We start from the raw sequence: 20,284 nt of genomic DNA, 5'->3' as shown, positions 1-20,284 counted from the left end.
GATCTTAACAGGTGGAGTTTTGGTGTAACGTCACTTGTCAGTCATTGTTCAGTCCTCCATTGGCCACACCTTCGACATACTTCCTCTTTTTCTACGAATTCTCTGCCCAACAACAAAGTATACATCTTTCTGTGTTCTGTGTTCAGTTTTAACACCTCTTTTCAGACAGGAAGTTTCTCCAGAGCTGAATTTAATGTTGGACCCGCATCTATCTACTTCTGCAAAAATGCTAATTAGTATGCACAGCACTCACCCACAACATTAGAAGTTCAGTTAATATATGACCCTTATATGACCAATACAAATAATTGTTTGATTAAAAGAAAAAGAGACAAAAATAATAAAAAAATGGTTCCTATCATCCAATATGAAATATAATTGCAGATATCAAGAATTAACATTTCAACAAGTAAAATAAAATTTTTAATATCAGGAATTGACATTTTTACTAGTAACAATATAATTGTTGATATCAACAATTTAGTTTCTGATATCAGGAATGCAGATTGTTGATATCAACAATTAACTTGTTGATATCAAGAATTACATTTTTGATATCAAGACTGCATATACTGAAAATGAATATAAGTCAAAACGGCTGACCATTATTTTTTTGATATCAACAATTACATTTTTTATATCAAAAATGTAATTGTTGATATCAGGAATTACATTTCCACTAGTACAAACCCGAATTCTTGATATCAAAAATTGTCATTACAAGTAGGAAAACATTCATGATATCAAAAATTAAATATCAACTAGTAATAAACAATTCTTGATATCTTTAACTTAATTCTTACATGTTAAAATAGAATTTTTACTACTAATAATTGTTATTTCAGATCTCACAAATTGCTTTTTGGATATGTGCATAAATGAATCCATCGATGTACATATTCATGACGAAATGAATATTCAAATGAAAGCGGGATGTTTTACGAGCTGCAGAATCATGATGAACAGTAGGCAATGGCGGACATGGTTTTGAGGCAAATTGAAAGGAAATGCTATGCCATTGAAAGCGCGTACCACAATGGCTTTTGTGCTCCACGACATCTACGAGTCCTAGATTCTTGTCTTAGAAATTTAGCAAGAGTTGTCAGTCAGCTAAGAACAGAAACAGCGCAGGAGCTTGAACACTCTCTCGTTGACCTACGGAGGATTTTGCTGGAGTAAAATGTTGAGCAAGATCTGGCCTACTCTGTCGGATGTGTACATACAGGTATGTAAAACGTTATTAAAACTGTAGCAGCCTAATTAAAATGTGCGAACATTTACATTGTAGGAGCCCCTTTGTTGGTGGAAAAATATTTATCATTTGCATATTAAAGTTTACTATATTTAATCTTTGGCAGTTCCACAAACCACAATTGACTAATCGCAAACTCAGAATTTTGCTACGCTTGCTTACATTATTTTGTTTCATTATTTTTTAATGCACGAATTTCCTGCAAATTCGTGATGTAGACTTGAATGACGAAATCGCGACACTTTCAAGCATGCTAGTGTGCATGAGTAAAATGAAAACCTGCATTTAAGTTACTTACAAGGATTACTCCAACAGACCGTGTAAATCTATATCCAAAATGTTTAAACATGAAAGGCCAAGTAACCTTGTCGATTCCCACTGTGTACTGTATGTGACATTTTTATATCAATGTAAAAAAGGCACACACAAAAAAAAAAAAAAAAAACATTGTAAACTCAACTCTGTCAACTGAATTTAAAAACATGCATAAAATAGTAATTTTATGCAAAGAATACCATTTGATCACTTGTCTTTGTCAGAGAGAATAAATAAAACATTTTAAAGTAATTACCTAACTTACCTAATTACCTTACCTAACCCCCCTGTAAGCAAATGAAAATCTTTTTTTTTTTTAATAAGACAGTGATATGAAATTTACTAGGCTATACAGTTTAATACTTTGTTTCTAAATACTACTGATATGTACTGCTATGTAAGCCCAAATATTGAAAAAATAAAAATAAAAAACCTTAAATGTAATTGTAACGAGGAGACTGACACGGAGGGATTCATTATGCAGTATTTATTAATCAAGCTCTCACTCAAACACACAATATGCACTAACGTGCAAACACAACAACAACAGTCTGTGATGGATAAAGACTGGCGATGAACAGACACAGAGAGTTTTACCAGGCATAGATCGTGGACAGGCTGCAAGTATCAGAGTCCGTGTAACAGGCATGGGTTGTGGGCAAGCAGCGGATATCAGAGTCCGTGTATCAGGCGTGGGTCGTGGGCAGGTAGAAGGCGAAGTCGAGTCAGAGACAGGCTGGAGTAATGCACGAGGAATCAGGCAGGAATAACGCTCAGAAATGCTGGCCGGGGCTAAACAAGACTTCGCACTGACTGAGCGTTTGGAACCGGCTTATAAAGGGTATGTGGGTCGTTAGCTTGATTCAGAACAGGTGTATGCACAATCAGCGTATGTGGATGATGTAATGTTAGAAGTCCGAAGATGGCGGCCTCTGCTGGCCAGCGAGGGGTATGACTGGGACAGTCGGTGACAGTAATACACACTAAATCAGTCACTTACTTTACTAAATTTTACCTTTGAACTATCAATACAAACAATGCATTGAACAGTCATGTAATAAGTAATGTGGGTAGAACAGCATTGTAAACAAATCTTTGCCTTTGGCCAGAGTTTTCTGTGCATTTAAACAATTTTGACCAAAATTATGTATTTCTTTCCTACGTCGCTAATCTACTCATTGACAGCTGTATCTGTCAATTGTTGTTCAGTCATTCATTGATACTTTTTTTTTATTTTGGTGTACCTGGAAGACCTTCCATTAATGTTTCAAAGCAGCATATTGAGTTTCTAATAAAACAAGGAAACACCATTAAGCAGATTGCCAAGATTCTGGGCTGCTCATTTTCATATATTTATAGAAAAACTAAACTGCTAGGAATTCCTGTACGAAAACTCCAAACACAAGTAACTGATGAAGAGCTTATACAGCATATCAGAAGTCTTCACAGTCACTATCCCAACACAGGAAGTGAGGTGAGTGAGGGAAAGGAAGGTCAAATTCATTATTTTTCTATAAATATTGTCAAAATGATTTAAGGTAATTTTATTAATACTTTGTAGGTCATGAAGGGATTGCTATGTGCAAAAGGGCTATTTGTCCAACGACATAGTACAGAGAAGCCCTTACCCAAATTGATCCAACTGCAGCTGCATGCAGGTGGAGTTGTGCCATTGCCAGAAGAGTCTACTATGTTCCTCATCCAAACAGTTTATGGCATATAGATGGAAATATGCGTTTGATTAGGTAATACACTATTTATATTTTACTACTATTTTTAAATATACAAATCAAATAAAGCCTGTGGTAACCATGAAGATACCCTTCAAGTGATAGTTCATCCAAAAATGAAAATTCATGATAACTCATTCTTCACTTGCTCAAAACCCATTGAATTTTTTTTAAGCACAAAATAAGCTATTTTGAAAAATGCTAGTTGCTGGAACCCATTGCCTTTTATATATATATATATATATATATATATATATATATATATATATATATATATATATATATATATATATATATATATTTTTTTTTTTTTTTTTCTATGGGACTGTAAGGGTCCACTCAGTTATCCAGGCACAGTGTCTACTGTTGGATGAAGGTTCACTATGTGTTCAGTCTTTTCAGTGCACAATGTTGTTTTATCTTACTCCAATTTGAGTCATCTCAAGATAATCAAGCATAATTCTACTTATATTTTTAAAAAATCATATTGTGGCTTTAAATATTTATCATAGAATAGCATTACAATAACCAGAGGTCGAGGCTCACTCCTATTTAGATTGGTCTCACGACAACACTTTGTTGTTCTAAATGGAAAATCTATTATTATTTATTGAGTAGTCTCTCTAGTCTAAGTATACATGTACTTATGTCTCTTAGCTAGATGTAGCTCTAAAATAGGGGCCACCAACCTTTTGGAAACTGAGAGCTACTCCTTGGCTATCGTTTAATGTGAAGGGCTACCTGTTTGATAGACACATGCTAATAACAAGTTTGCTCAATTTACTTTTAATTATATGTTATTATTAATAATAATGATATTCATCTATGTGAAGACACTGATGATGTTGATGATTTCTCACAATAGTTGTCAACATTGATTGGAAACTATTGATAAATATAACAAAGATAAATATCAATATGCAACACTTAATTTGTCAGAAATTGTTTTAAAAAGTTTTTTTTTAAATATATAACTTAATGTCATTTTCAATTTTACACCAATGCAAGTGTGATTTAAAAAGAATAGCTACAAAAAATATTAGATGCAGCTTACTGGTATCTGGTGCTATAGTAAGCTAATTTTATAACAGGCCCACGGGCAACTCATGTGATCCTCGTGGGCTACCTGGTGCCCGCGGGCACCATGTTGGTGACCCCTGCTCTAAAACATTAGTTATTGTGTCCTTCTGCTCCATCTATTATGTTTTAGTCTGTTACTAACCTGAGCAAAGGCTTGAGGTGTTATGGCAGGGGTGTCAAACTCAGATTCTGAAGGGCCGCAGCCCTGTAGAGCTTAGTTCCAACCCTGCTTTAACACACTGACCTGTAGGTTTCAAATAAGCCTGACTCAATTAGTTAGATCTGTGTATTTAATTTGGGTTAAAGGAAGTGAGTTTGATACTCATATGTTATTCCCCTGTGTTATAGATTCTATATAATCTGCTACAGTTAATAAAACATGATCAATCAGAAATAACACTTATGAAGTTTAGGTCTAAGACACCCGAAATTTAAGACTGACACTAAAATAATTTCATGATGGAATGTAATTACTGTAAACATATAATGTGTAAATTTTATGCAGTGGTAAGTTTAGACTAAATTACATCAGAATTAGCTTAACTGCAATTTTTTGAGTTTAAGAAAAGAGAAAAAACAAGTCTACAAATGGAGTAAACAACAAGTGGTCTTGTGTTGTCATATAGTGGAAAAAATGGTAGTTGAGAATTAAAAATCTGTGTTTTTGAGCCCTTTTAAACATCCATGAGGGATATAATGCTTACAGAAACAAAGACTTATGATCAGGGCCAGACAGAATCTGTTGGCATTTTTTGCTATTTCTACGCAAAATTTGTAAAAACAATCTATGGATTTATGAAGAATGATTTTCGGGGTAGCTTAATATATTGAATAAAATCAACACTTTTTGTAACTTGTATTTACTGTTTACAATGTAAATTAGATCCACTTAATTGGTAAAAAAGCAAGTATCTCATATAATATATCTAAAAGACCAAAATTATCACTTTACATTCTAAACTGTGTTGTAAATAAATATTTTACAGAAGTAAATAAATACACTCAACAATACGCTTAAAATCTTCCGTGTGGGCCTACTTTTGAGATGTGTAAACATTTATATAAATAATTGTCAATAAGCATGCCTTTACACATATATTGTTACATGTAGAATTCTAAATTAAGTGATAGATAGGCAGGCAACGCGTGTCACGAAATACAGGGAGAACCAATTTCAAGTAAAAGATATTTATTGCCTCAGACAGAATAACAGAAGGATGAACGCAGTCAGATGATTTGAGTCAAGCGAGCAGCAGGAAATGTAATAATAGAACAGGGAGCACTGTAGAACAAGATCAGAGAGCCGTCAACAGAGAAGGTACAAGAGTCTAAACAAAGAGCTCTCCCTGCGACACACGACCAGAACTCAGCGACCGGAACCTGACAGGACACAGACAAACAGACGTGAAGATAACGAACTGACACTGTGAGACAGAAACGCTGAACATATATAGGCGCAGTAATGCGCTGCACCTGTGGTCCGCTGATTACAGCTGAGCGGTGCTGCGCACGCCAAGGCTGGTGACAGCGTACACGTGACCACCCAGCTGATAAAGTAAACACAACTGACAGCAACGCAACTCTAACACAGACACAGAGACACCCAAACACACACACACTCATACACGCATATACGCATAACGCACCACACCGCACACACACACAGAAACACACATACACACACGCAGACACATCATAGAAGAACAGACAGATCCACAATCGTGACAATACCCTCTCTCCTAGGAACGCCTCCTGGCGTTCCCAGACGAGCATACCTGGCGATTGTAATCATCGATAAGAGAGTGATCCAGTATGTCCCCGGCTGGAACCCAACTTCTATGCTCAGGACCGTAACCCTCCCAGTCCACCAAGTACTGGAATCCTCGTCCCCTCCGTCTAGAGTCGAGGATGCGCTTAACCGAATAAGCAGTCTCCCCATCTACGACTGGGACTGGTGTGTGCGGATTAATTGCCGTATGAAAAACAGGCTTTACTTTATGAAAATGAATTCTCCTGTACGCTGGAGGTAATTTGAGGCGGATTGCCACAGGACTAATGATTTTAGTGACAATAAATGAGCCAATAAATCCGGGCCAATTAGGAGCTAGCTTATTACAAACGGTGCGGAGCGGAATATTCTTAGAAGAAAGCCACACTTTTTGACCGACAACGTAAACGGGAGGCTTAGACCGGTGGCGATCGGCTTTAGCCTTGGTGCGCACACCCACTTGGAGGAGGGTCTGTCTGGCCCTGCTCCAAGTGCGGCGGCACCTCTGGACAAAGGCGTGAACAGAGGGGCCCGCGACTTCAGATTCCAGACTGGGAAAAACTGGTGGCTGGTAACCTAGACTACACTGAAACGGAGAAAGGCCCGTGGCCGACACTGGTAACGAATTATGTGCGTACTCCACCCACGAAAGCTGCTGACTCCAGGAGGAGGGATTCTGTGAGACCAAACATTGCAATGTGCGCTCAAGATCCTGATTGGCTCTCTCGGTCTGACCGTTACTCTGGGGATGAAAGCCAGACAAAAGACTCACAGTAGCCCCTAATAAACGACAGAATTCCCTCCAAAATTTAGAGATAAACTGAGGCCCCCTGTCAGAAACCACGTCCGTCGGGAGGCCATGAATGCGAAAGACGTGATTAATGACAGCAACCGCTGTCTCTCTGGCTGACGGTAATTTGGGCAGAGGGACGAAATGAGCAGCCTTCGAGAACCGGTCCACTACGGTTAAAATCACTGTGTTGCCGTTGGAGGGAGGCAGACCCATAACGAAATCTAGCGAGATGTGGGACCAGGGTCTCGAAGGTACTGACAGCGGCTGAAGGAGTCCCGCGGGTGGCCGATTGGAAGCCTTTGAAACTGCACACACAGAGCAAGCCAATACAAAATCACGCACATCACGAGCCAATGCTGGCCACCAGAATCGTTGTTTAATAACAAATGATGTGCAATAAAACAACTTCAGTAAAACTCGATGGGTGAAACACAGAAGGGCCAAAAGTAGCACCGCTGTTCTCAAGTCAGCTCCACACCGCCGGCGGCCGTCCACAGGGGGCGCCACTGCCGCCGCCGCTCGCTCATGCAAAGGCACAACACGCTTGAGGAAACTATTGCACTTCAGTTTAACGCCAGAGAACCTGTCTTTGGCAGGACGCTCCGCTCCGCTACACACACACACACGCACACACACTCATACACACTCACACACACACACTCGCGGGCGTCGCGTCTCCAGAGTAAAGCCGAGGATGTCTTTCGGAATTCAACGCAGCTTGAAAAAGAGAGAGAAAATAAAGAAATCATCTGATGGAAATTAAGAGGTGACGGATGTTACGGTAACGAACGTAAAGCCTGCTGCAGAATCTGTTCGTAACTCTCCTTGACCAAAAAACAACAACACTAGCATGCGGATTCTTCAGAGACGAGCTGGGCTTCAGGAGGCGTTACGCCGACGGGAGGAAGAGAAGAGTCCGGTCGACCGCAGACGCGGGAGGTCTCGCCTGAGGACAGAGCGAGCGGATCTCCTTCTCCTTCAGTAATAGTAAAGCCCAGCAGGGTGTGGCGCGAGCACTGCGCACCTCAATTTCAGCTCTAAACATGACACACTGTCCCAGAGTTTGCCAAGGTTTGACTACATCCAAGCTTATTTTGATAAACTGTCCCAAACAAATCTTCAGGGGGAACGAAAGAGGAGAGAAGCTAAAATAATCATCAGCCAGACATTAAAACCAAAACAGAGGAGGAGAATACAGCGAGTCTAAGTGTAAAGGCACAGCACATTAACAAACTAATGATTCTCACTCGGGGGAAAGAACTGATGTAGTGGAGAACTAGCGTCCGGCTCCGCTAACGCCGCAGCGCTCCGAGAATCACCGCTGCTAATGCTCTGCACAGCTCCTGCAGCTTAGAGTCAATAAAATTCCCCTCGGCTCCGGAGTCGATGAGCGCATGACAGTGGTGCATGATAGAGTTAAAAGATAGATTGACTGGCAGCATGGTTGTGTTAGGGGACTTGTCAAGGGTGATTTCACCAGCCAGTAAACTCTTACCCGGCGACGAATTCTTATTCTTGGCTAGACACGAAGCCACAAAATGTCCAGCGACTCCACAGTACATGCACAGTCCTTCCATGCGGCGACGACGCCTCTCCTCCGTGGAAGGCCGAAATCTGCCCATCTGCATGGGTTCCGGCTCGAGATCAGATGAGGGGGGGTCAGAAGATGCAACAAAAAGAGATTGCGTGGGAAGAAGTGGAGTGTGCAGTTTCTTGTGGGAACCTCTCTGTTGTAACCGAGTGTCCACTCTGATGGCTAAATCAATAAGCCCATCTAGTGTCTTAGACAGATCCATGACGTAGATTTCATCTTTAATATAATCTGCTAGTCCGTGCAAAAACATGTCCCACTGAGCTTCGGCATTCCATTTACATTCGGCCGCCAGAGTACGAAAGTCAATGGAATATTCAGCAACACTCAACTTATTCTGTCTGAGTTCAGCGAGCTTACGAGCCGCCTCTCTGCCAGAGACCGCTCGGTCAAATACAGTTTTTAACTCCTCTGAGAAAGCTTTAAAGGAGTTACAGCAGGGGAGTTTACGCTCCCAAACAGTGGTACCCCAAAGTGCCGCTTTACCTGTCAGCAAATTGATCGTAAACGCCACCTTACTCTCTTCGTTAGGGAAAGACGAAGGCTGTAGCGTGATGTAAAGTGAACATTTTGCTATAAATGACCGGCACAATTCTGGTTCACTGGCGTAACATGCTGGTGGTGGAAGTCGCGATTCAGTGGATCTGGGGGTCTCCTCTAGCGCATGAGCTGCTGGTGGAATAGTGGGAGGAGCTTGCTGGACGGCTTCAGTACGAAGCTCAGAACCCAGTCTCTGAACCTGAGTCGTGAGCTCAGAAACTTGCGTGACCAGCGCCTCAATGGCCTGGCTGGTCACTGCCATTTGTTTGTCCTGATGATCCAGTCAGGCTGAATTGTGAGCGAGGAAATCCTGGATCTTAGAAACACTTGCTGGGTCCATCTCAGTGGTCAGTTCGTTCCGTCACGAAATACAGGGAGACCCAATTGCAAGTAAAAGATATTTATTGCCTCAGACAGAATAACAGAAGGATGAACGCAGGCAGATGATTTGAGTCAAGCGAGCAGCAGGAAATGTAATAATAGAACAGGGAGCACTGTAGAACAAGATCAGAGAGCCGTCAACAGAGAAGGTACAAGAGTCCAAACAAAGAGCTCGCCCCGCGACACACGACCAGAACTCAGTGACCGGAACCTGACAGGACACAGACAAACAGACGTGAAGATAATGAACTGACACTGTGAGACAGAAACGCTGAACATATATAGTCGCGGTAATGCGCTGCACCTGTGGTCCGCTGATTACAGCTGAGCGGTGCTGCGCACGCCAAGGCTGGTGACAGCGTACACGTGACCACCCAGCTGATAAAGTAAACACAACTGACAGCAACGCAACTCTAACACAGACACAGAGACACCCAAACACACACACACTCATACACGCATATACGCATAACGCACCACACCGCACACACACACAGAAACACACATACACACACGCAGACACATCATAGAAGAACAGACAGATCCACAATTGTGACAATGCGGTGGCGCAGTAGGTAATGCTGTCGCCTAACAGCAAAGTCGCTGGTTTGAGCCTTTGCTGGGTCAGGTGGTGTTTCTGTGTGGAGTTTGCTCGTTCTCCCTGCGTTCGCGTGGGTTTCCTCTGGGTGCTCCGGTTTCCCCCCCATTCCAAAGACATGCGGTACATGTGAATTGGGTGGGCTAAATTGTCATTAGTGTTTGAGTGAATGAGTGTGTATGGATGTTTGCGAGAGATGGGTTGCAGCTGGACTAATATGAAAATGTTAATATGAGTTATTTACAATACAGTTTGTAAAGTAATATCTTCTGCCTTTTAGTATATTATATAGAAGACTTGATTTGTTTACTAAAAGTGAATCTAATTGGAGTTGCATTGTAAATATTAAATGCAAGTTAAAAGATATTACCTTTTATTTCATATATTCAGGTTTTAGTTATGATACTCCCAAAGTCATTCTGCATAAATCGGCAGATTGTTAACAAAATTCTGCGCAGAAATAGCCAAAAATGTCTGCAGATTCTGTCTGGCCCTTGTGATGGGTAACAAAACGGTTCATTTTAGCTTTTTTTGTTGATGTGTGTGTGTGTGATGTATGTGTTTATATTTGTTTGCAAAGTTAAGTTTATTCATCCAGATGCCCTCTCAGCCGCAACCCATTACTGGGAAACAACCATACACACTCATTTACACACATAGACTACGCACTATTTTAGCTTCACTATTTTTACTATTTTAGACCTGTACCGCATGTCTTTGGACTGTGGGGGAAACCGGAGGAAATCCACATAAACAGAGAACATGCAAACTCCACACAGAAATGCCAACTGAATTAGCTGAGGCTTGAACCAGCAACCTTCTTTCTTGTTGTGAGCCGACAGCACTACCTACTGCGCCACCGCGTTGCCTGCAAAATTAAGTTTTTAAATAATTTTGCATTTTTACTTAACTCTAAATTTGAGTCTCATGGCTATACTCTTTGGCCTGTGCATTAGCTTTTAAGGGCCTTTGACACAAGTGCTATAATAAGCAATCTATTGCTAGTGCTATTAGGATATTCTAGATGCACATACTTTATTATTATTATTATTACTTTTGGTTTTATTAAATGATGGAATCACCATAAAATAAGAACAGAGCACAACAGAAGTCCTGTCCAAATCTCGACTGAAGGAATGATTTCCAACATGGAGGCAAACTGCAGAGCCATCAGCAATGTTTTTGGTGAAGATCTGTATAGCACATACACTCAACAAGAGCTTTTGGCACAACATGGCATAAACAATTTTCCTGTCACTGATGACGAGGAAGATCATTTTCCAGCTGTAGTTGTGGAACAACCCAGAATTAGTCTGAGCCATCAGCAGCAGCAAAATATTTTGCAGGCAATTGAGACCATCTCAGATACTACAGTTAAATATCAGACATGCTGCAGAGAAATTGCAAACATAGTACAAGCTGCCTGAGTTACAAAATGATAGTGTGTTTGCTCCTGCAACATGCAATGACAATTAGTTAATGTCAGGCTCTTTATAAATGTCAGTTTAAACTTTTTGTAATATGCAATATTGCCGGCAAACATGCATTCATTTAAAGTTTCAGACTGAAATCAGTCAAACTGCTGTTAATATATAGTCATTGCTCCATTTCTTTGTATAATTTGTTTGCTCTTTGAATAAATGAAAGGTTCAGGTAATAAAAAATATTCAATACCTAATCCATGAGCATAGTTCATGATTTCATATATTTCTTAGCCCTGTTATGTTTGGGATCTAAATTAATCTTTTATTATTCCTGATATTTCCTAATTACATAAGATTAGATACCTTTTTTATCTCTCTCTGATCCATTTATCTCTCACACATAACAAAAGTACACACAAATGCAACTTTTTAACCATTCTCTCATCAGCATGTTCTTTATCTGCACAACTGGTTTACTTTGCACTCATTTGCTATATGCCCTTAATGGCATTGTATTGTTTACAAATTTTATTATTTACTATATTTTTTAGACCACATTTTACGTACAATTTTATATATTGTAAATTTTCTTTTTCTTAAAACTCTACTTTTTATATTAATATTATATTTTAGGCACCTTGGGTCTGAGAGTAATGTAATTTCGATTCTCTATTGTCAGAACACATGGATAGATACTCTTCTATCATAAATATAAATACTCTATCTCTAAGGCAAGACCTTCATACACAAAGTGCACTTGACAGTGTAGTTGGCTGTTATGTTGCCAACATTTAGAAATATATGCTTCAAGTTTATAAATAGGTAAATTGTCTTGATAGTGCTTTGTAATCTTAAAAAAGACTTTTAATTCATTTTTGGGGAATTTTTTTTTTACCAGTTTGATTGACTTCAAACATAAGTAATAATAATATCTATATAAAAACTTTTATCTCAAACACATTTTTAACTTTGTTGAACAACATAGTTTAGGAATTGTGCTGAATTTGATCCTTAATTGTTAAATGTTATAAACACACTATTATTTAATTAGGCCCAGAATAATTACAAAACAACATTTACTTTATTGTGGCAAAACAATAACTGATTACACGCGTGGTTAAGGTGACCCAAATGGGGAAGTGCAGCAAGTCTCACCAAAACAGAGTAAATAAACTTCACTTTTATTTTGAACATGTGACTGTAGCAGTAAAAACATATAGATATTGCCCCTTTAAATGCATTCAGGTCTCGATTCATGCTATAAACAAAAGATTTGGACAATTGCCATCAAATTGATTGTTTTTTTGTTGTATTGCTGTTTTAATATTGTAAACTTTTTCAACTTAGGAGAATCATAAATGATTAGGGGAATATTTTAAAATTATTATCTATAAATGTAAACAAATTAACAGTACACTGCAAAAAAAGCTTTTCTTGCTTAAGATTTTTTTCTTGTTTCTAGTATAAATGTCTAAAATTTCTTATATCAAGAATAATTTTCTAGACAAGCAAAACATGTCTTGTTTTAAGAAGTAATATGCCAGGATTAAGTGAGTTTTTCCTTAAAACAAGCAAAATAATCTGCCAATGGCGTAAGCAAAATAATCTTACGTCAAAAGAAAAAACAAGATTAATTTGCTTACCCCATTAGCTTATTATTTAGCTTGTTTTAAGGAAAAACTCACTTAATATTGGCATAATATTTCTCCAAACAAGACAATATGTTTTGCTTGTCTAGAAAATTATTCTTGATATAAGAAATTTTAGATATTTATACTAGAAACAAGACAAAAAAATCTAAGCAAGGAAAGCTTTTTTGCAGTTAAAGGAAAAGAATGGTACAACAGTAAAAAGTTGTATAAGTTGGAATAAGGGTGAAAATATGTTAACAATTGATTTAATCATTTGTAAAACTATGTTGAAACATGAACTCGTTCATTTATCACCCTTACATGAACAAGGTATGTGGATACTTACATTGTGCCAAAAGTTGGCGACTGCAAAATACCTTCAGTCATGTAGGTTCTAAAGGATTCGTAAGTATTGTGCATTGGAAGTCTAAGAACAATGAGGCATGTGTTGGCCTCTGGAAAAATTCTGATTTCTTGACCAAAGGTATGGAGAAATTCGATTTTAGGCTGATGGGGGAATCCAAGTGGAGGCACTGATGAGGCTCCAGAAGCAAATTCCAGCACCATTTCCAATGTCAAGGGATTGCAGTCACCTTCTGTAATCACATGATTATTGATATATGAATATTATAGAATATTTGATGGGACAGAAAAAGGCACTCAAGAAAAATCTAAACAGCACCTAGAGTTAACAAAGACTTCTTTTAATGTTTTATTAATAAAACCTGGCCGGAATATAGGTTTTACTAACTTGATTTTTTTATTGTTTTAAAGCTATATAGTCTTTAGACAAACCAAAATAAACAGATTAAGGTTTAAAAGGATACATTTTGTTACAAAATACTGTCAATGAAAAAAAATAATAAAAAAATGTAGCTTTTTAAGAAATTAATATCTCAAATTACATTAATAAATAATTTTGATTCTACCGGTTTGGGTATGTTTGGACAATAAATCCTTAAAATGTACCTTTAACATCAATTAGCCAGTCTCTCCAAAAGCAGACAGTCTTATTTTCTAGCTGCCTTTTGTTGCTGCCAAGAGGTGAGAAGTCCACCTCGAAGAGAGTGGACAGATCTTTTGCCTCAAGTGGTCTGACTGCATTGATGAACACGTCCTCAAAAATTTCAGGATGGTTCCTAAACTCGTCAATCAGATCAAGAGTTTTGAAACCCTCTTCAAATCTGTAAAAACAAATGCAGTTTTAATGAAATTTTAATTTTTGAAATGACTACTAATGAATACTTGATAAATACTTACTGTCTGAGAGCCAAATTTGTCCGCCCATTCACAAAGTATTCCGCTGCAGATTGGACGAGGGAGTCCCTCTCTTCAAGAGATGAGATGTACCTTAGGGCTCCCATCATGTACAGACTGTCTCCAGCATCTAAAATGGCAATATTTGCTGTATCAACAGAGTCTGCATCTTTAATCTACCAGAAAATAATTGAGTGACATCCCATGAAATTACAAAGCATGGCAATATAACAAATACCTGTGTAGATAAAACAAATCTATAGTTGCAATCACCTTTGAGAGATTTTCTTTGAAACTGCTGTCTGCTATTTACTCAAGGGACACAGGAAGTGTACACTGACCACAGATTTGCATAAAAAGACGTTTGAAAAGAAATGGGGGCCTACTCCACCATGAATTATGCATACTGCAATCATTTTTGCAATCGCCATGTACAAGCCATTCTCAACAGCTGAAAAAAAATTGTTGTCATTTTATATTTTTACTTTTCATATTAATAACAATAATAATAAATAAAAGCAAACAAAATAAAACTTACCATGAGTATCAAGTGCCAGTAGTCTCTTGTCTTCTGGTCCTTCAAATATTTTGGACTTCTGTATTTCCCTCTTTAGCAAGCAAAGGAATTCCCTGGTTGGTCCTCCTTCATCTACAGCTCCTTCTCCAACCCCATCAGAATACACAAAAATTACATCCAGCCTTGCTTCAGGATTAAACCGCCTTCGCTTAAATGCTTGCAGGCTGCCTTGAAGTATGTTGTCTCGATATACATTTATTTGATTGCTTGTCGGACAACTCAGGAGATCAACTCTGCTATGAAGCTTCTTAAAAATCATTTGCAGATCAACTCTAAAACAGAAAGGTAAAATATTCAGCTGTAATATGTGTGAAAATATATAGCTTAAAATACCTTTGCAATGTGTTATACTGATCAATCATTGTTTCATAATTATCAGTTGTTACAGAAGATGGCAGAGTGGAAACAGAGTGTTCAGGTGACCAGTGATCTGTTTGAGAAGGTGAAGGATCAGAAGACCAATGTGCAGGTGAAGGAGCAGGTGACCAATGTGCAGGGGAAGGAGCAGGTGTCCAGTTTGGAGGTGACGGGGAATGACTATCATACAGTGGCAAAGAAGTAGTTGCTTGATGTAGTGAAGCAGCATGCGGCTGGTTGGAAAAAGATGAGGGGAAATGGACTCGTAAATATAGAAAACAAATTATAATGTGTTTATTATAATGTGTTATAATATATATATATATATTAGGGATGTGCGGAGCAGCCGGTATTTGTATTTGTTGAGGGGGGGAAAGTATTTGTATTTGTATTCGAGTAAAATTCAAAATGGCGCAAAAATATATATTTTTTCTATTACACTTCTAATTTACATTATAGTGAAAGTATTGCTTAATTATACCCATTATATAAATTATAGACATGCAATATTGGTTGTTGTTTTTGAACATGTGACAAGAAATGTCATTGAAAAGAAAATAACATAGAAGCCATTATCTCATCCATGGTTAAACCAACAACTAATAAAATACCATCGTGAATATTATGAACCCCACCACCACCGTTCTTGTTGAAGGACACTGAATAGACAGAATAAAAACAAATAATATTTCAAAAAACTGTTCTTCTTCAGAAAGAACTTTTTTTCCAATGGACAGAATTCCAAAAACTAAAATTAACTAAATAAATCTAAATAAACCCCTGCCTGGGAGATCTGGCAGAACAAAAGTATTCTATATAATACTATACTATACTATGTAAGTCTATAGCATATATATTGCTGTCTGCAAAAGACAGTAATGTAGACATACCATATAACTCCCTTAAGTGCATACTATTCGACACAACTGCACAAGCATCGTTTTAACCTTTATAAAAGAACGTTAACGTTACTCTGTCAACAGTCTATTGTCTAAATTACCGCGCTAACAGAGCTAACGTTGCGTAAACAGAAAGCACACGATTGCAAACTTCCCAATCCCGATCAAACTCCGCTACAAGTTTATAAACTGCATCTGAAACCCAATTAAGGTACAAAAATCTATTTAACAAAAATAGTGATGCAGTGAAGTATTTTTTTCGCTCAGCCGAGCCTTCTCTGTCTGTATCTGTGGAGAAGCTTGTGCCAGACACCTCCGCCCCACTCTCCGACTGAGCGTCTCTCTCTCTCTCTCAACCACTCACTCACTCACGCGGGCATGCACTTATATAGTGTTTTTCTTGCTCCCGAATACAAATCATTTTTCAAGTATTTGTTCGAAATAAGTATTCGTAAAAACATGCTATTCGTGCCTTTCCGAATATCGTATTCGGGTTCGGCTCCACCCTTAATATATATATATATATATATATATATATATGTGTGTGTGTGTGTGTGAGTGTGTGTGTGTAGTGCTCAGCATATATATATATATATATATATATATATATATATATATATATATATATATATATATATATATATATATATATATATATGAGTTGCCATGTATGGGAAAATATCAGAATCAGAAGTTCTGATATTTTGCCATAACACACAGCAACAAGTATGATATTGTGTTTATACATTAGTTCAACACCTTAATCGTGTATATTAAAAATAAAATCAAACAAAGAGGGTCTCAAAAATCCTTTTGAATGAGGGTGTACTTTCTTCTGCTATGAATTTAAATCACAAGTTGATATGTAAACAGCTGAGCCAACTGACAGCTAAACAGAGCTAGCATCAGTTAAAGATTGTAATTTGACTTAAGAACTAGTAATGAGTAGTACTGAGTTACTTTATGGCTCATTGTACTGTTAACGCTAAAAGAGCTAAAAAATAGTTAACTTGTCTGTATTTGTAATCATTCTTTTGATTAATCTCACATCAACAAACAATTATTTTAAGTTCTGCTGTGGAAATAGAATAAATAATATTGTCAAATATAATATTTCTTGTAGCAAGCTCAAATAAAGAGCTGCTTTATGCATTGCTAGCGCTTCCATTTTACCCCTTTTCGCCAACTCAAGGTGGAATAAAGTTATTAATTAGGTAATCCCTATTATAAACAAACAAAGGCGCTTGCCTGGAACTTGCTGCAGACGGAACAAACGGTTTGGAGAGTGCTGGTATTGGTTAATTGTCACACAGCTTGATGAGTTGTCCAATTAGTTCTTTAGATTGCAACTTCGAGTTTATAGAAATAGTGCCTATTTTAAAATATTATAATTTCTGAGATAGCATTGAGCAAAGACGGCTGATCTTGTCCATCCACAAAATGGCGACTGAGACGGCATAATAAGCCCTTAGAGGAGGAAAAGCCCAGTGTAACTTTAAACTATAGCTGATCAAATAATTTTAAAAATAGTAAGTGACTTTCTAAGTCAATCTCTCTTTTGTATGTTGTAGTGCTGTATTTATACTATAGTAATTGTAGTGTTGAGTGTGTGGGATGGGAATTTATGTATTTTGTGTTGGCCACTCTTTGTATAACTCTGAGTTAATTTTTGGTTGGCCATCTGTTTTTTTCTGATGGCTCTCCTGTTTTTGGTACTGCAGACTAGAAAGAAATGCCTGCATGTATTAAGTGTTTTTCCTCATCACAAACACAATAGTAATCTGCTAGTGTTTGCTTTGGCTTTCGGGGTTAATTATTTTGATCTTCTGATTGCAACAGAGAAATACTGCGAAATCTTTAGACTGATGGCATTTCATGCTGTTCAGCCTTATAATCTTAAAATGTCAGCAAAATCTGCTGTTTTCTCATAATTTTAGACATTATGCTAGAGAATCATTCAAACACTAGCTCTACAGTGATGTGGGTGAAGTAGAAATGGTTTCTGCTATTTTTGAGAAAGATTTTATCCTCTCTGTTACGTCCTTTTAGATGTTAATATTAAACTAGGAGTAGATGACAATAACATACATTAGTTTAATGTGTGTGACAAGCGGATGGAGAAAGAAATAAACTGAATCAAATAATCACTGCAATTATTTATTGCCCATATATATATCCATATATATATATCCAATGAAAACCAGTGAAAATATATACAGTGAAAGAAAAATATTTACAATGATTAAATAATGAATTACCTGGGGGGAGAGGAAGTAGTTGAATGTGCTTAAATCAAAGAAATAAATATAACAAAACTCAGTAACTGTTTTCTCAGTATCTTCAACGTACCAAACGTCTTAACTAAACTGCTCTAACTAAAAACAAAACATACAGAAAACAGCACATTCTCCTGAACCTAGTGAACTAATACAAAATATCACTCTGAGTGTTGTATATGTATATCGCGCAACTTACTCACTCCTACACCTCTCCGAGGCATCACTCAAACATGTCAGTTAACTGGACAATTTCACAAACATGGTTAAATCGCAAACTTTAGACAAGAGCATTAAACAAGCAAAACACATTCTCTCAGACTAGCCCTCGCAAGAGAGACTGTCCTCACAGAGACCCACAGAAAGAATAAGAGCGAGAAGTTGCGAGAAGGAAAGAGACAGAGAGAGAGAGAGATCGAGAGATCGCCATTGCAGTTTGGGCTCGGCTTTTAAACGCTACGCCAACCAGCGATTGGTGGAGCAAACCCAGCGTCAGCGGCCAACGTCATCAGCACGAAATGCGGATCCTCCAATGCCGTTCGTACCTGTAACACATGCATGAAACGACACACCCACATACAAACGAACGCACACACTTATCCAAAATACATTCTGCAAGGGAACGTTACACTCTCAGTGTGAAGTATTTTCTAAGTGTAAAGCAGTTCATTTTCTCTTCTTAAAAAGCATGGAGTGTTTGCAGCAAACATGCCAGCATGTGTTAAAAATACTGGGGTTTGTCTGTGTAAGATGAGTATGCCTGCACAGGAGCAACACTAGGAGCCGTGCCCCCTCTGGGCAAGCGAGCGCCGTCAAAACGGATCCTGAAGCGGACATGTTGGCCGTGCTTTCTCGGGCTGCTTCGGCCGTCGGGTTGGAGATGGTTTATCCCCCAGCCCCGCGGCCGGACCGACTAGATGGGTGTTACGTAGAGGATCAAAAGGCGAAGCCTTCGAAGCCTCTCGTCCCCTTCTTCCCGGAAGTGCACAGTAGGCTCACGCAGTCCTGGAGGGCACCTTTCTCTGCCCGCACTGCGTCCGCCTCCGCCCTCACCACCCTGGATGGTGGAGCTGCCAGGGGGTATGAGGCGATCCCGCAGGTGGAGCGCGCCATTGCGGTCAATCTTTGTCCGCGTGACGCCCCTGCTTTGCGCGGTCCGCCCCGTCTCCCGTCCAAATCCAGTAGGTTATCTGCCTCCCTCTGAGCTAGAGCTTACAAGGCTGCGGGCCAGGCAGCTTCCGCCTTGCACGTGATGGCCACCTACCAGCGCTACCAAGCGCAGGCGCAGGCTGAGCTGCACGAGGGTGGGTCGAACCCAGGCTTGTTACACGAGCTGCGCACGGCGACCGACTATGCTCTCCGGACCACTAAGTCCGCCACGTGTGCACTGGGGAAGACGATGTCCACACTTGTGGTCCAGGAACGCCACCTCTGGCTAACCCTGGCAGATATGCGCGATGTTGACAAAGTTTCTTGACGCGCCCATATCCCAGGCTGGCCTGTTCGGCGACACCGTCGGTGAATTCACCCAGGAGTTCAAGGCGGTGAAGGAGCAGTCGGTTGCGATGGGCAAAGTCATCTATCGGCGGGGCCGTAAGCCCGCTCCATCCACGGCCGAGCCATCCACCTCCGCTGCTCCTCGGCGAGGGCGCCCGCCAACGGCTGATGCCCCGCCCCCGCCGAAGCGGGCGCGTCGAGCACGCCGAAAGCCGGTAGCCCCTCCTGCCCAGGGCGCCGCTAAGTCCGGTAAACGGACCGCGAAGCTGCCCTGAGACAGGCCATCCGGAGAAAAGGAGACTTGATCTTTCCCCGCTG

At 39.2% G+C, this 20,284-nt stretch overlaps 1 protein-coding gene and 1 pseudogene across 1 annotated transcript; one reads left to right on the top strand and one right to left on the bottom strand.

The window, feature by feature from the left end:
* Positions 1-934: 934 nt before the first annotated feature.
* Positions 935-11,577, top strand: LOC147831018 (uncharacterized; annotated as a pseudogene).
* A 1,064-nt stretch (positions 11,578-12,641) lies between these two features.
* Positions 12,642-17,790, bottom strand: LOC103909745 (G2/M phase-specific E3 ubiquitin-protein ligase). Its single transcript, XM_087309332.1, is given in 7 exon segments — positions 12,642-13,699; positions 14,073-14,287; positions 14,364-14,536; positions 14,634-14,725; positions 14,728-14,811; positions 14,899-15,209; positions 17,442-17,790. Coding segments are annotated over 6 exon segments (1,116 nt in total). The 5' UTR covers positions 15,197-15,209; positions 17,442-17,790; the 3' UTR covers positions 12,642-13,445.
* Positions 17,791-20,284: the final 2,494 nt, after the last annotated feature.

Source organism: Danio rerio, chromosome 24 (assembly GCF_052040795.2).
Source record: "Danio rerio strain M-AB ecotype USA chromosome 24, GRCz13ab, whole genome shotgun sequence".
Lineage (NCBI taxonomy): Eukaryota > Metazoa > Chordata > Actinopteri > Cypriniformes > Danionidae > Danio > Danio rerio.
Note: the sequence above shows the minus strand (reverse complement) of the source record. Positions and strands in the feature narration are given on the sequence as shown.